Below are 15,215 nucleotides of genomic sequence, written 5' to 3' on the forward strand. Positions count from 1 at the left end.
GTGTGTGATGTCTTTAGGGTAGTTAGGTTAAAGTGGTTTTAAGTTCTAGGGGACTGATTTCAGATGTTAAGTCCCATAGTGCTCAGAGCCATTTGAACCATTTTTGAACTCTTCGCCAGTCGTGTTGTGTTTACGTATAAATACCACACGCCGGTAGATTGAACACAACTTTACTGCATCGAAGAATTACCAACTTGTACAGGATATTTAAGTAACTTAACTGAACACAATGTTATTCCACAGAAGCATTAACAAGTTGAACATAATATTTAAGTAACATTTAGCAGGAACCAGTCACGTACACTAAGAGCTGTACCAATACACGTAGAGAACTGGGGCGGAGCGTAGCACGGCTAGCATTAAGTAGACTGGCGCGCGTGGCGCGATATGACGGTGGTCTCACACACACACACACACACACAGAAGTCTGGGGCGCCCTCTGCGGACGATATAGCACTGCCGCGAGCGCGGCCTTATGAAAATACGCGCACGCGTCACTGCAAAAACCATTCCTGAACATTGAGAAAGCGTGAAAGGCTGCCGATGAGTGGTTTGCAGCACATTCGACTTTTCTTCTTCATGGGTTAAAGAAGCTGGAACAAAGCTTCCATAAATGTGTTGAGCTCAAGAGGGAGTATGTTGTTAAACAATTTTCTTCAAACCCGTAACAACACTTTTTTTTCTTTATAAAACGAAGGACTTTTCCACATCCCCCACGTATTTCTCTTGTCCTACAAGCTTTCCTAGCTACCGCCAGTTTGCATATTATACCCTCTTTACTTCGCCCATGTCAGCTATTTTGCTGTCCTAGTAGAAACAGCCTACTACACTTCCTAATCTAATTCTATCAGTATCGCCTGATTTAATTATAGTCCATCAGAAGATTAGATGAGTAGATCACATGACTAATGAGGAGATAGTGAACAGAACTGGGGAGAAGAGAAATTCGTGGCACAACTTGACTAGCAGAAGGGATCGGTTGGTAGGACACGTTCTGAGGCATCAAGGGATCACCAATTTAGTATTGGAGGGTAGCGTGGAGGGTAAAAATCGTAGAGGGAGACAAAGAGATCAATACACTAAGCAGATTCAGGAGGATGTAGGTTGCAGTAGGTACTGTGAGATGAAGAACCTTGCACAGGATAGAGTACAAAAATGGTTCAAATGGCTCTGAGCACTATGGGACTTAACTTCTGTGGTCATCAGTCCCCTAGAACTTAGAACTACTTAAACCTAACTAACCTAAGGACATCACACACATCCATGCCCGAAGCAGGATTCGAACCTGCGGTTTCAGACTGAAGCGCCTTTAACCGCACGGCCACACCGGCCGGCCACAGGATAGAGTAACATGGAGAGCTGCATCGAATCAATCTCTGAAGGCCAGAACAACAACACAGTCCATTATCTGTATTTTTCATTGCTGATCTTCGTCTTGTAACTTCTTTTAAGACACTCTGCATCCCGTTCAATAGATTTTTCAAGTCCTTTTCATCTCTGACAGAATTACAATGTCACATGTATTTCTTCTACCTAAACTTCAGTTTCCTTTTTAAAGTTTCTACTTGGCTTCTTGTAGTCGTTCCTCAGTGTTCAGATTGAGTAACATGGGTAATAGATCACACTCCAGTCTCATTCCCATGCCACAAACTGTTTCCCTTTCATGTCTTCCGATTCTTCTAAGTGCAGTGTGATTTCTGTGTAAGTTGTACGTACACAAACTTCCGGTCGACGTATTTAGACCCTCTCATCTCCAGATTTCAAAGTGTGTTCCCCTCAACATCGTCAGAAGGTTGTAACGCCGGAAATGCATATCCTCCTATTTCGATCTATTGTACTATAAATTTTTTTCCTTGTTTTGTTGCCTGAAGATATGAAATTTCTGTGTCTTTATATATTGTAATCGTTTTGATATATATATATATATATATATATATATATATATATATATATATATATATATATATATGTATGTATGTATGTATGTATATATATATATGCATTTATGTCGATGTATAATTTATTTGTTTTGTAAATATTATTTGTATTTTTACGCTGGGTCTTGCCTAGGGAAAACTATGCTATCGAACGACTACATCGTTAGGTCGTGCGGAGAACCAAAGTGTTTAGAATCTTTGGTAGTGTTACCTCTCCCGCATAGAGCGCGGGCTGGAGTAGGGCGGTGGAGCAGGTGCGTTGTGTGACGCTCCCGCGAGTTGCCGCGCTTTCGGGGTTTGGCAGCATGTAATTGCTATGATAGTTTCTGACACGGTGTCGCGGACGGGAAGCATTAGCAGGCACACATCAAGAGCCCGTTTCGCCTGGTGACCGTGTCGAGAAGAAAGCGCGCCAACATCGAGCTTCTGCAACAGGTACGGCCGACAATGAGTGATTGCCGCCACCTCCTCGATCGACGACTTCAAACCTTCAATCAACCAACAAGGAAGACTGAAAGCAATAAAGTTTTAGAACTGTATGGCAGACCTCAGCTTTTCAAACTATTCTGTTCACAAAATTACAGCATCTTAGCATGAACTTTTGTTGCTCATTGTCCCACTTGCATTACCAAGCGGGATCCCTTCCTTTTCCGGAATGAACCCGAGTGCCGTTGCAATTCAAAAGCCAACATTAAAATAATATCATTCCATTTCACTGCTTTAATTTCAAAGTTCAGTTAAAAGATTCATAGCTGGCTACAATATTTAGATTACACGAGCGGAAATTAAAGAGTGCGAGTTTTGTTACTACACTCCTGGAAATTGAAATAAGAACACCGTGAATTCATTGTCCCAGGAAGGGGAAACTTTATTGACACATTCCTGGGGTCAGATACATCACATGATCACACTGACAGAACCACAGGCACATAGACACAGGCAACAGAGCATGCACAATGTCGGCACTAGTACAGTGTATATCCACCTTTCGCAGCAATGCAGGCTGCTATTCTCCCATGGAGACGATCGTAGAGATGCTGGATGTAGTCCTGTGGAACGGCTTGCCATGCCATTTCCACCTGGCGCCTCAGTTGGACCAGCGTTCGTGCTGGACGTGCAGACCGCGTGAGACGACGCTTCATCCAGTCCCAAACATGCTCAATGGGGGACAGATCCGGAGATCTTTCTGGGCAGGGTAGTTGACTTACACCTTCTGGAGCACGTTGGGTGGCACGGGATACATGCGGACGTGCATTGTCCTGTTGGAACAGCAAGTTCCCTTGCCGGTCTAGGAATGGTAGAACGATGGGTTCGATGACGGTTTGGATGTACCGTGCACTATTCAGTGTCCCCTCGACGATCACCAGTGGTGTACGGCCAGTTTAGGAGATCGCTCCCCACACCATGATGCCGGGTGTTGGCCCTGTGTGCCTCGATCGTATGCAGTCCTGATTGTGGCGCTCACCTGCACGGCGCCAAACACGCATACGACCATCATTGGCACCAAGGCAGAAGCGACTCTCATCGCTGAAGACGACACGTCTCCATTCGTCCCTCCATTCACGCCTGTCGCGACACCACTGGAGGCGGGCTGCACGATGTTGGGGTGTGAGCGGAAGACGGCCTAACGGTGTGCGGGACCGTAGCCCAGCTTCATGGAGACGGTTGCGAATGGTCCTCGCCGATACCCCAGGAGCAACAGTGTCCCTAATTTGCTGGGAAGTGGCGGTGCGGTCCCCTACGGCACTGCGCAGGATCCTACGGTCTTGGCGTGCATCCGTGCGTCGCTGCGGTCCGGTCCCAGGTCGACGGGCACGTGCACCTTCCGCCGACCACTGGCGACAACATCGATGTACTGTGGAGACCTCACGCCCCACGTGTTGAGCAATTCGGCGGTACGTCCACCCGGCCTCCCGCATGCCCACTATACGCCCTCGCTCAAAGTCCGTCAACTGCACATACGGTTCACGTCCACGCTGTCGCGGCATGCTACCAGTGTTAAAGACTGCGATGGAGCTCCGTATGCCACGGCAAACTGGCTGACACTGACGGCGGCGGTGCACAAATGCTGCGCAGCTAGCGCCATTCGACGGCCAACACCGCGGTTCCTGGTGTGTCCGCTGTGCCGTGCGTGTGATCATTGCTTGTACAGCCCTCTCGCAGTGTCCGGAGCAACTATGGTGGGTCTGACACACCGGTGTCAATGTGTTCTTTTTTCCATTTCCAGGAGTGTATATTTTAGCTTACCTGTGACTGCATCTGAGCTTGGTACGTACTAAATTTTACTATTGTTAATTGTTCAGAATCATTTAATTCAAGTTCAAAGTTAAATCTCTTATTTCTAATTTGCGTAGATTCAAGTAGCTTTTGAAATGATTGTTGAGGTAGCCCAAAGCTAACCATATTTTATTGAGTTTCGTAGTGCATCAGAAACAAAGTTCACTATCAATGAATCGCTAAATTAACTTTCAAAATTCCGGTTTTATTCATTCTTTTGCTAAATTAAGTCAGAGAGTGGCGAAATTTATTACTTGTGACAAACATTCCGTTTTCACACGACACGTGTCAACCCTTCAGTTGCCACGCTTTTAGTGCTAATTATATGTGCAGTAATCTTTCATTTTCAGTTATTATGGTAGATGTCCATAGGACTGGCGACCGTAATTTTCCCCAAATATCAAATATCTAATTAACGCCAATTAATTGTTAACGTAACGACCGCACATTTACTTTCTTTATTAATTTTACCATTTTCTCAAAATTAATTTTCACCGATTTCATTGCATTTTTCTTTCATTTAGGTGTAACCCTTTCCTCCCTCTTTACCGATAAATTAACTTCGGTGACGATTGCTTTTCCCAAATTTCCATTAGGTGCACGCGGTTTAATTTTCCACTGTCATTAAGTGCGATAAGTGAGGGGGATGTTACAAGGTCTTCTCCGATGTGCTGAATACGTGACAGCGAGTGGTGTGTGCGTGTTGCAGGCAAGGGCGTCAGCATCTGGGACCACATGCTGCACTCCCAGCCAAACCTGACCGCCGACGGCCAGAACGGCGACGTGGCGGCCGACTCCTACCACCGCTTCAGGGACGACGTGCAAGCGCTGGTCGGACTCAACGTGAGTGCCTGCACCAGCTCTGCGAAACACTGTGGAGTGCGTGGCGGAGGGTACTTCCCGTTCCAGTGCACACGCTGCAATTTGTCTGCTCTGCTCTCCGCTGTTCCTGCGGGACTGATACGTGGGGACTCACCGAATATTCCTATATTTCTCACTTTGAAACTTTGCAAGAAGGATTTGCGGCTTCTTTGATATCTCCCTTCAAGCCTCAGCGAGTCCATGTCTCTCGGCATCGCTGTGGAACAGTCCCACAGTTGAAGCAAACCTGTGGCGACTAGTGCTGCCCTTCTTTGCGTGTCTTTGTTGCTCTGTGATAGTCCCACTCGGTATAGGTGCCATACCCTTGAGTAGATTGAATATATGAATTGAAATCATTCCAATTGTCCCTGTGATATTGCAGTCATAGGATACTATTCTTCTGAGTTTCGCCAAGTCCACAATTTTACATTACAGAACATTTAAAGCACGTAGCCAATCATTGCATCATTTTGAATTCTTGTCAAAAACTGACTGGACAATCTATATAACTTTTTTTTTGAGATGGTATTCCGTTATAGATGATAAGTGTATCATGTGTAAAATTTTTATACCTCGTCTTTAATGTAAAACACGGACAGTGATGAACCAACTAAGTCAATTCTCCAATTATCGTACACTTTCCCAGTGGTCCATTAGCAATTTGCTGATCATATACATGTCTTAAGCTATTTCTTTATTGGGATTTAACTATTTTCAGTCCCTCTCTCTCTCTCTCTCTCTCTCTTTCTCTCTCTCTCTCTCTCTCTCTCTCTCTCTCTCTCTCTCACACACACACACACACACACACACACACACACTCACACACATACACACAAACACACACAAAATCTCTCTCTGTCTCTCTCTCTCTCACTCACTCTCTCACTTTTACTCCCCATCTTTCCTTCTTTCTCTCTATCAATCACTCACGCACACACACCCACACACACTATAGCGATACGCGTTCCATCACTCTCCTATGGAGTCGAAGGAGTAGTCAAAAATATGTTTTCATTTTGTGTTTCATGAAATTCACGTCAGTAAGTAAGTGGTCTCAGATGTTTTTGGCTGAATACCTCACTCCTTATTGTGCCGCGCTATAACTGGGTGAAGGAGAACGTAAGTCATTTCTTTTATTAATGTTATCTTTGTTGCTGAAAGGCGATCGTCAACATTTTAATATAAAAAAGATCTAATATTATTCGTAACATAAAAGACACCAACGTGACACATTTATATTACTCTGCAACACGTAACTTCCAGTTCCAGTTCTTATTAATACCTACGGCTAAGAACTTAATATATAGTGTTTCATTTATTGATTGACCATCATGGATTATTTCTAATATTGTAGTCTGACCCTCCGCAGTACATTTATTCTGTTTTATGTAATTTCAGTGATGGTTGTTTGCAAACCTTGTTAGTAGTTTTCAAGAAACATTTGTTTCCATTTTGAAGTTTCGCCGATAGGTTTTGCCGCAGTTCTATTTTTATCCGTCGTGTGTGTCTCTCTCAGAGAGCACACTAAATACTTAGTGAGGATTTTTGCATTACTGCACTTTCGTGATATCTGTTTTGACCTTGCATTGTTCATTACAAGTAACATAAATGAAAGACAATTTCTAAGTGAACAAACGACTGCGATAGTGTGTATCACTTCTTCGTAAGAGATTCAGAAGCAGAAACTGTGTGCCAACGTGAAGCATCAATTTCGGAATTTTATCGAGTCACATGCAAGGAAAATTAAGGCAAGCTCTGGTTGCCTTTGAACGTAGTCCTCCTAGTTAATGTGACCCCGCTGTGTGGCGGGTAGGACGCTAAAGCCGGAACTTGGCGGCCCCTCAGTCCCGGAAAGAAGAGAGGTTTTAGTCCTTCCAAGACGGCTGCAGCTCCATCCAGTCCGCTATCAAACCGAATATCGGATATCTTTACCGGTGGTAAGAGGCGGCCCCGGGGGGAGCTGCGCTTGCCACCCTCCCCCTCCCCCTCCTAGTGCCGCGGATAGTGAAAGACTGCATTCCACCAGCAGTCAGGCCAGAAGCCATTCACGGGTTGAGTTCCACGGACTCTGCCGTTTAACCTCTGAATTAGTAACCAAATATTACTGATATGGAGATAAGTACCTTTCTCCATTTCATACTCCAAATATGCATTTCCAAAAATCAGCTCCCCATATGTGTCCTCACAATCCTTTTCCTTCTGACCATCAGACCCGTCTACATCACGACACTGAAGTCACCTGCGTTAACACAACCTGCATTCTTGTTGGCATGTTAATGAAGAAACGAGGGGCATCTACAGATCATGTTGTTCCAGTAGAAATGGGCCAAGCTGAAGGAAAAGAATTACCAGAGGCACATGCCAAATTGTTCACAGTATGTCAGTGGACTAAAAAATTCTGCAGTTGTTCTCTTTCCCTAAACTGGAGAAGGGCAAGAGGTAACAAACTGTAAATCCATCAGCGTCCTCTACCACCTGCTACCAACTGCAAATAGAAATAATCGATTTTAGAGGATCACGTATGCGCTAGAAGTGGCCCATTTACAAAGATATTAATGAAATTACAGGACGAAACGAAAACTACAGATTATCAAATTACCTGCAAGTGGTTCATTTCTAGAAAATATTTGACTCAGTTTCAAAAAATCTGTACCCACGCCCTTCATAAACAAGGCGATGATCGAACCTCTTCTGATACACTGATTAAAATATACAAGAATGTTGTAGCTTCCAACTGGCCTTCATCTACCGGAAAACGAAATTTTAAGTGGCGTCAGGCAAGAAGATTTAATGTGATCAAAGCCGTTCTCAGCAATCATGGAGGAAGTTTTCAGATCCTTAGACTCAGGAAACTAAGAAGGGATACGTGTTGATGGAACATATTTGAACCACTTTCCTTTTGCTGATGGATTGTACTGTAGACCTCTAGCGCAGATGAACTTCAGCAAGAAAAGAAAAAACTAAATAGAACACTCTCCTGAAGATAGCTGGACGTTTGCCAGCCGAAATATTGTTGCAAGAAGCCAACATGATCCGGCTGCAATCCCGAAACCGCATCGAACGTTCAGTACGCCGGGGAAACGTCAAAAATCGCACTTAATAGAACAAGATTGAAAATAAGCTTGAAAATTAATTACAGTAAAATGAAAAATGTGTAATCAAGGTAAAAGTGAAAATCGTATAAATGAACACTCAAGATACAGAACGGAGGGTTAGTCTTTACATCTGCTGTAGTTGAAGGCAATGACTAGATAAACAGGAGCATAAATCAAAAGAAGAGCAAAAAGTTAATGATAACGCGGAAGACCGTAGTGCTTGGAAAAGCCTAGGGGAATCCTTTATCCAGCAGTGGTTTCCAAATGGCAGTTGTTAATGGTGATATTGATAATGAACATAGTATAACGTTAATTTCGTGACGCGTATCTTCTCGGTACGGTAAACTTTACAGCCATTGTTGTGTTATAGTGTCGCGCTGTGGTAATTATAGTTAACATCTTAAGAACACTTTTCACAGCGGTATATCGATTTTCATACTGGATCACACCAAAACACTCACACACAAAATGCATACACAAACATATCACAGATACTTCAAATGTTACTCTCGAAAGTTGGTAATAACATTCGATCTTTGGCAATAACATCCGACAGTCGGCAACACTAACCAAAGCATTGCATCAAAAGAAGTGTACAGTTCCCAGCACTGTGAAAAGTGGGAAAAAACCGCAAGTGACATTTATAAGAAAAGGAACGGTACCAAAAATGGAACAGAAGTGTAATATATAGAAAATCGTCCACGCATCCTGTAAGTACAGTTCAAAATATTACTACATAATAGCAAAAACCAACCACCAGAACTGTTTATAACCTATAAGTACATTGCCCAAAATGTAAACTAAATAGTAAACATATGTACATATTCCAGGCCACTGAAGATGCCTTGCACAGAATAAAGGAGAAACGCGTAAGGTATGAAAATTGTGTTTCATTCAGTTCTAGTCAGACGGTCCAAAAAGTAAAAATTACCAATATACCGTAATATTACACGCTACTGAGGAAGACCCGCCTACAAAAGTTGAAGGCTGTAGATGCTTCAGTGTCGTGGTGGGTCAGGTGGGTAACATGATCCACCCATTCCTGGAACTGTCAGGGTGTTCAAACATGGCGAGTTGGCTGTAAAGCGTTGAGTCTGCGTTACGAAACATCCATCATGGCATCTGTCTGACTGGTAAATCCAGACTGGGAAGTGGCCACTTGAGTGCAAATCATCAGTCACTTCCCATTGGGCGGTGTTGGTGAGAGCTGGGCAGTATACCGAGAGATCTGTGGCAGTGAACGACCATGAACCAGTGCTGAAGTGTATATTCCGCCCAATATTCAGCAAACGTGCATACAAGGACAACAGAAGGCTCTCAATCGCTCTACTCCTGGGCCAGGTGGTTGCAGAGCCCCAAAGCACATTCTGTGCATTAAAATAGCCACACAGGATAAAGCGGAGCGGGAAATGAGTAAGGAGGTCATAAAGAGCTTCTTCGTAACACCTGATGTGGCGGCGTGCAAAGCGAATATTTTGTCGACTGACGACACACATGTATCGATACAGCGACTGCTTGCAGCCTGGTTGTGAGGGAGAGAAGGGAGGAGAGGTAGGCGTTGTTGACGAAAATTGCCACTCCTTCTTTAGCTCTGTCTCCACTGAGGTCGTTCTTCTTTTGAAGAATGTAGCCACGTATCTCATGAGCGTCAGAAATTTGAAATATGTATAAATTTCAAATATGTGTCTTTAAGACAGAGACAAATCGATCTATCCTCAGTTAACAGACGTAGTTCTTCCACATGTGTCCCGAAGCCACTCAAGTTCTACTGCAGGATGGAAGACTGTTTATCGGTGAGATTCTTTATCCCTCGCCTTCTCGTTCTGTTATGGTGGCAAGACTGCAGCGGAGGCAGGTCACTTGTGGGACTCTGTGGTTCCCTCTGGCAAACGTTGACGTCAATATTGGGGATGGTATAGTCATTGTGAGATCAACTAGACAGCAATAAGGTCGAAAAGTCCAATGAGTTTGGAGCAAATCACTTTGGCCATTCAGTTTTCATCTCCAGCTTGGAGTTTGGGAATGGTGGCAAGGTCGATGTACCAGAAACACACTGCCAGATCTCTTCTGATGTCTACGGTGACGGTTTGCTGTCTAGGCCGACTTTATATTCGGCAACTTTCAACATTTATGCGATAGGAAGACTGTGGCACCAGCAACGCCAGCTGACAGCTGCATTTACCGGTGCGGGTAGATGTTCCCTGCTCAACTGTCAAAGACTGGGTACTAAAACTGACATCCTGGGCAGGCTACTTCAACGTTGAGGCAAAAGACCTGACAAAACCTGGTGGCTGCATGGCCTTAAATTCCTTCTTTGTGACAGAGTATGAGACACGTCGCGTGACTTTAATTTCCAGAATCTCCTTTTGTTCAGCGAAGGCAGGATAGTCCCTGCTCCAAATCGGATGGGCCTGCAAACAGTTAACACAGCTGGATTGGATAGTGCACTGGAATCCTTGATCTATGTTGTGCTACCACATTGTCCACACGTATCCTGGCTGTGGCTGAAGCAATGGCACTTGAAGCAGCGCACTGGATTTGGGATATAAAGTCTAATCTTATGGTGGAGAAAGCCTGATGCAATATACCCAATAAATTTCGACAGACAGAATGTCAGGATAAATGAGACTCGCTTTTGAAGCTCACCATCAACCCTTTTCATAACGTTCTGGACTTCAGTCACTATTGTACTTTCCTAGCCCTGTTGCAATTCTTGTATATCAATATCCGTAATGACACGACATGTGACAACACCTTTAACACTATTTAACCCAGCGTGAAGCTCACTGTTGATGGGATATTCTCCAAGCAGCTTGGTATTCAACAGCTTCTGTACTTGGGGAACCTTCACAGCCTCCAGCTGGTGACCAGATCCTCTTGATAGATTTGAGTTGCCCTGCAAGTCACTCGAGAACTTTATGGATATAGAATGGCGACAATTTTTCAAAAGAACCATCCACACGTTTCATGAAAACAAAGATGTTATTGAGACGGGTGTTACGATTAATCAAGGAAAACCCCCAGTTGGGAAACAGGGCCAAAATTAGTTGGTTACTGTCGAGTTGCAATTTACAATTTCTTTATTGATTACTTCAATCATTAAAATTCATTTCTTTAGCACTTGACTAGGAACGGATACAAAAAAGCTAGCATAAGTGCCTTTTCAAAACAATTACTTTACAGTTAAAGGCCAAGCCATTTTACGTAAAACCGGCTTTGCTAAAACATTTGATAACAAATCAAAATTTTCCAAGTAATGAAATTAAAAACTTTACTTTACCGTTAATAGCCAAGCCATTTTACTTAAAACAGACTTTCATAAAGCATTTAATAACAAAATTAAAACTTTCCAATCAATGAAACAAAAACACCAATTTGCATACAATTTCGCTACCGAAAATGTAGGGAGCCACTTCTTTTAAATTTTGGCACAACAAGATATTAAATTACAAGGGCTCGCTAACAGGGAGGCAGAACCAGCATTTTCAAAGGATGCCAAGTAGATTAAAACAATCAAAGTAAACATACAGTCATTCACCTTTTACAATAACTAACAATTTTAAGGCCACATAATTTAAAAAAAAAACACCAATGAAAGGCAGACTTAACGTTTTTGAACAGTGCCCAGAAACAATCAGAGTAAAATACAACCATTTAACATTTTACAATAATTAGCAACTTTAATACCATGTCCTACCACCAAAATGTCCTGGGATAGAAATACACTCCTGGAAATTGAGATAAGAACACCGTGAATTCATTGTCCCAGGAAGGGGAAACTTTATTGACACATTCCTGGGGTCAGATACATCACATGATCACACTGACAGAACCACAGGCACATAGCCACAGGCAACAGAGCATGCACAATGTCGGCACTAGTACAGTGTATATCCACCTTTCGCAGCAATGCAGGCTGCTATTCTCCCATGGAGACGATCGTAGAGATGCTGGATCTAGTCCTGTGGAACGGCTTGCCATGCCATTTCCACCTGGCGCCTCAGTTGGACCAGCGTTCGTGCTGGACGTGCAGACCGCGTGAGACGACGCTTCATCCAGTCCCAAACATGCTCAATGGGGGACAGATCCGGAGATCTTGCTGGTCAGGGTAGTTGACTTACACCTTCTAGAGCACGTTGGGTGGCACGGGATACATGCGGACGTGCATTGTCCTGTTGGAACAGCAAGTTCCCTTGCCGGTCTAGGAATGGTAGAACGATGGGTTCGATGACGGTTTGGATGTACCGTGCACTATTCAGTGTCCCCTCGACGATCACCAGTGGTGTACGGCCAGTGTAGGAGATCGCTCCCCACACCATGATGCCGGGTGTTGGCCCTGTGTGCCACGGTCGTATGCAGTCCTGATTGTGGCGCTCACCTGCACGGCGCCAAACACGCATACGACCATCATTGGCACCAAGGCAGAAGCGACTCTCATCGCTGAAGACGACACGTCTCCATTCGTCCCTCCATTCACGCCTGTCGCGACACCACTGGAGGCGGGCTGCACGATGTTGGGGCGTGAGCGGAAGACGGCCTAACGGTGTGCGGGACCGTAGCCCAGCTTCATGGAGACAGTTGCGAATGGTCCTCGCCGATACCCCAGGAGCAACAGTGTCCCTAATTTGCTGGGAAGTGGCGGTGCGGTCCCCTACGGCACTGCGTAGGATCCTACGGTCTTGGCGTGCATCCGTGCGTCGCTGCGGTCCGGTCCCAGGTCGAAGGGCACGTGCACCTTCCGCCGACCACTGGCGACAACATCGATGTACTGTGGAGACCTCACGCCCCACGTGTTGAGCAATTCGGCGGTACGTCCACCCGGCCTCCCGCATGCCCACTATACGCCCTCGCTCAAAGTCCGTCAACTGCACACACGGTTCACGTCCACGCTGTCGCGGCATGCTACCAGTGTTAAAGACTGCGATGGAGCTCCGTATGCCACGGCAAACTGGCTGACACTGTCGGCGGCGGTGCACAAATGCTGCGCAGCTAGCGCCTTTCGACGGCCAACACCGCGGTTCCTGGTGTGTCCGCTGTGCCGTGCGTGTGATCATTGCTTGTACAGCCCTCTCGCAGTGTCCCTAGCAAGTATGGTGGGTCTGACACACCGGTGTCAATGTGTTCTTTTTTCCATTTCCAGGAGTGTAATTAACCGACCGGGTGTAAGGGCGGCCACAATTGTCTCCCGAAGGATGCTCAGGCTAGAAGCGGACTAACAGACCCACAATGCCTCACATTCAGCAATCACATCGATCTCACGCGAGGCCAGGGGAGGAGGAGGAGGAATCAAATCAGGAACCATAATCCCCGCCCAAAAATACACTTCCTCCCAGGCAGTACTAACAAGAAGTCGAAAGATCACTGTCTATAACTACACCGGCGACAGGTACAGGAAATCCGAACGCAGGAGGCCACAAGGCAGAAAAAATGTAATCTAAAACAATAATCCCTGCCCAAAAATACACTTCCTACGGGGCAGTACTAATAAGAAACGGAGATCACTGTCTATAAATACACTGGCGACAGGGACAGGAAACCCGAACACAGGAGGCCACAAGGCAGAAAAGACGCTGGTTGCATAAACCAAAATTCTTCAATTAACATGTAAACCTCTATCCAACTTAACTTGCAGTTTATCAGAGAATCAGCAGGTGAACTCCGATGCAAAGGTTCCTCACTCCCGACCGTGTCCACGTCGCCAGCGTACCCAACTGGACACAGTCACGCAGCCACGTACTCTGTCACCAGAGCCCTCGTCTTCTCCGCACCCACGACAGCGAAATACCACTCCACAGGTTAGGCGAGCTCCTAGTCCATCATTCCCGCCTCCAGACGGACAATTTAAAGACATCCGGTGCCGCTCCCACCAAGTAGTGACTCGAAACCACAGCCGTGGCCCCGGGTGTCCACAGCAAGAGCTTACAGCCTTGTCCCGTCAACTCGTCCCACACGTCTCGCACCGCCAGGATAGACCACGCGGCTTCTCGGAACAACAGCCAACTCTCCACCGCCACGCCACGCCGCGGTCTCATCGTCCTACATTCTCTAATTCCCGATTTTAAAAACCGACCGACCGACTCGTCACGGCTAGGCAACCAACAGGCCATCCCCCAAAAGATCTTATTCCCTTACACAAGGCTAACAGGAAGCAACGACTCGAAGATCGATAAGACCAGACACGCCACCAGAGGGGAATCTCAACAGAATCGTACGTAGCATAACGATAAATATGAAAGAATCAATAAACGATGGAATGGAAGGACTCAGAACAATCTTAACAGCGCGATATGTGTTGAGAGCCGACACACGGCTCAGTTATCTATCACAGGATGTGTCTGTCAATTTTATTACTGTCGTTGTAAGTCTGAGATGACTGAGGTGGACTAGCCACAAGAGACCTCTTCAGATTCTGGGTGTTAATACTACCAAAAGGCCCATCCGAACCACTCGGAGTACAAACACGTCTATTAGACTTCATGGTGTTCCTTCGAGCAGCTGGGGAAGAATGTCCACCCACACAGAGCGCTGCGTGCCTGAGTAAGCCCTAAACAACGAAGGTACCTCAGAGGTTGCGCACTAGCGACTGTTCCTCCTTCAAAGCTACGCGTCTCATCAGCATGCTGCAAAACATGAAAGTGAGGTTTTTTTTTCTTTTTTTTTTTTTTTACAGAGGTTCCACCGTTCTCGCGACCCGGGCAGTTAAGCCAAGATCTCTGATCCCTCTGACACACATCGTCCTACCACGGCGCCACCCGGTGGTCGCTGAACCACACCCGGAGCTTATGGTAACAGAGGACTGCCGTTGTTCATCAGTACCCAACTCAGGAACCCCACCGCCGCCAAGCTCGTACCAAGAAAATGAGTGCTGAGCCCCTGTAAGGCTCAAACTGCCATGTGACCACACAGCTTATAGCAAAATTAATGCTATGAGGATCTTCCTCGTGACTACAATTACTTAGCTTGGAGTCGGAAACATCTGTCACTGAATTACTTCGTTAAACCAATAGAAATATGATTGTGATTAATTACCTTCATTCACTTGTAA

At 45.4% G+C, this 15,215-nt stretch overlaps 1 protein-coding gene across 1 annotated transcript in view; it reads left to right on the top strand.

Moving 5' to 3' along the window:
* LOC126095338 (myrosinase 1-like) overlaps positions 1-15,215 on the top strand; it is a 162,808-nt gene that overhangs the window by 47,721 nt on the left and 99,872 nt on the right. Inside the window, exon 2 of the mRNA XM_049910143.1 lies at positions 4,924-5,057. Within this exon, the coding sequence (XP_049766100.1) occupies positions 4,924-5,057 (134 nt within the window). The remainder of the gene's footprint in view (positions 1-4,923; positions 5,058-15,215) is intronic.

Source organism: Schistocerca cancellata, chromosome 8, assembly GCF_023864275.1.
Source record: "Schistocerca cancellata isolate TAMUIC-IGC-003103 chromosome 8, iqSchCanc2.1, whole genome shotgun sequence".
Classification (NCBI taxonomy): domain Eukaryota; kingdom Metazoa; phylum Arthropoda; class Insecta; order Orthoptera; family Acrididae; genus Schistocerca; species Schistocerca cancellata.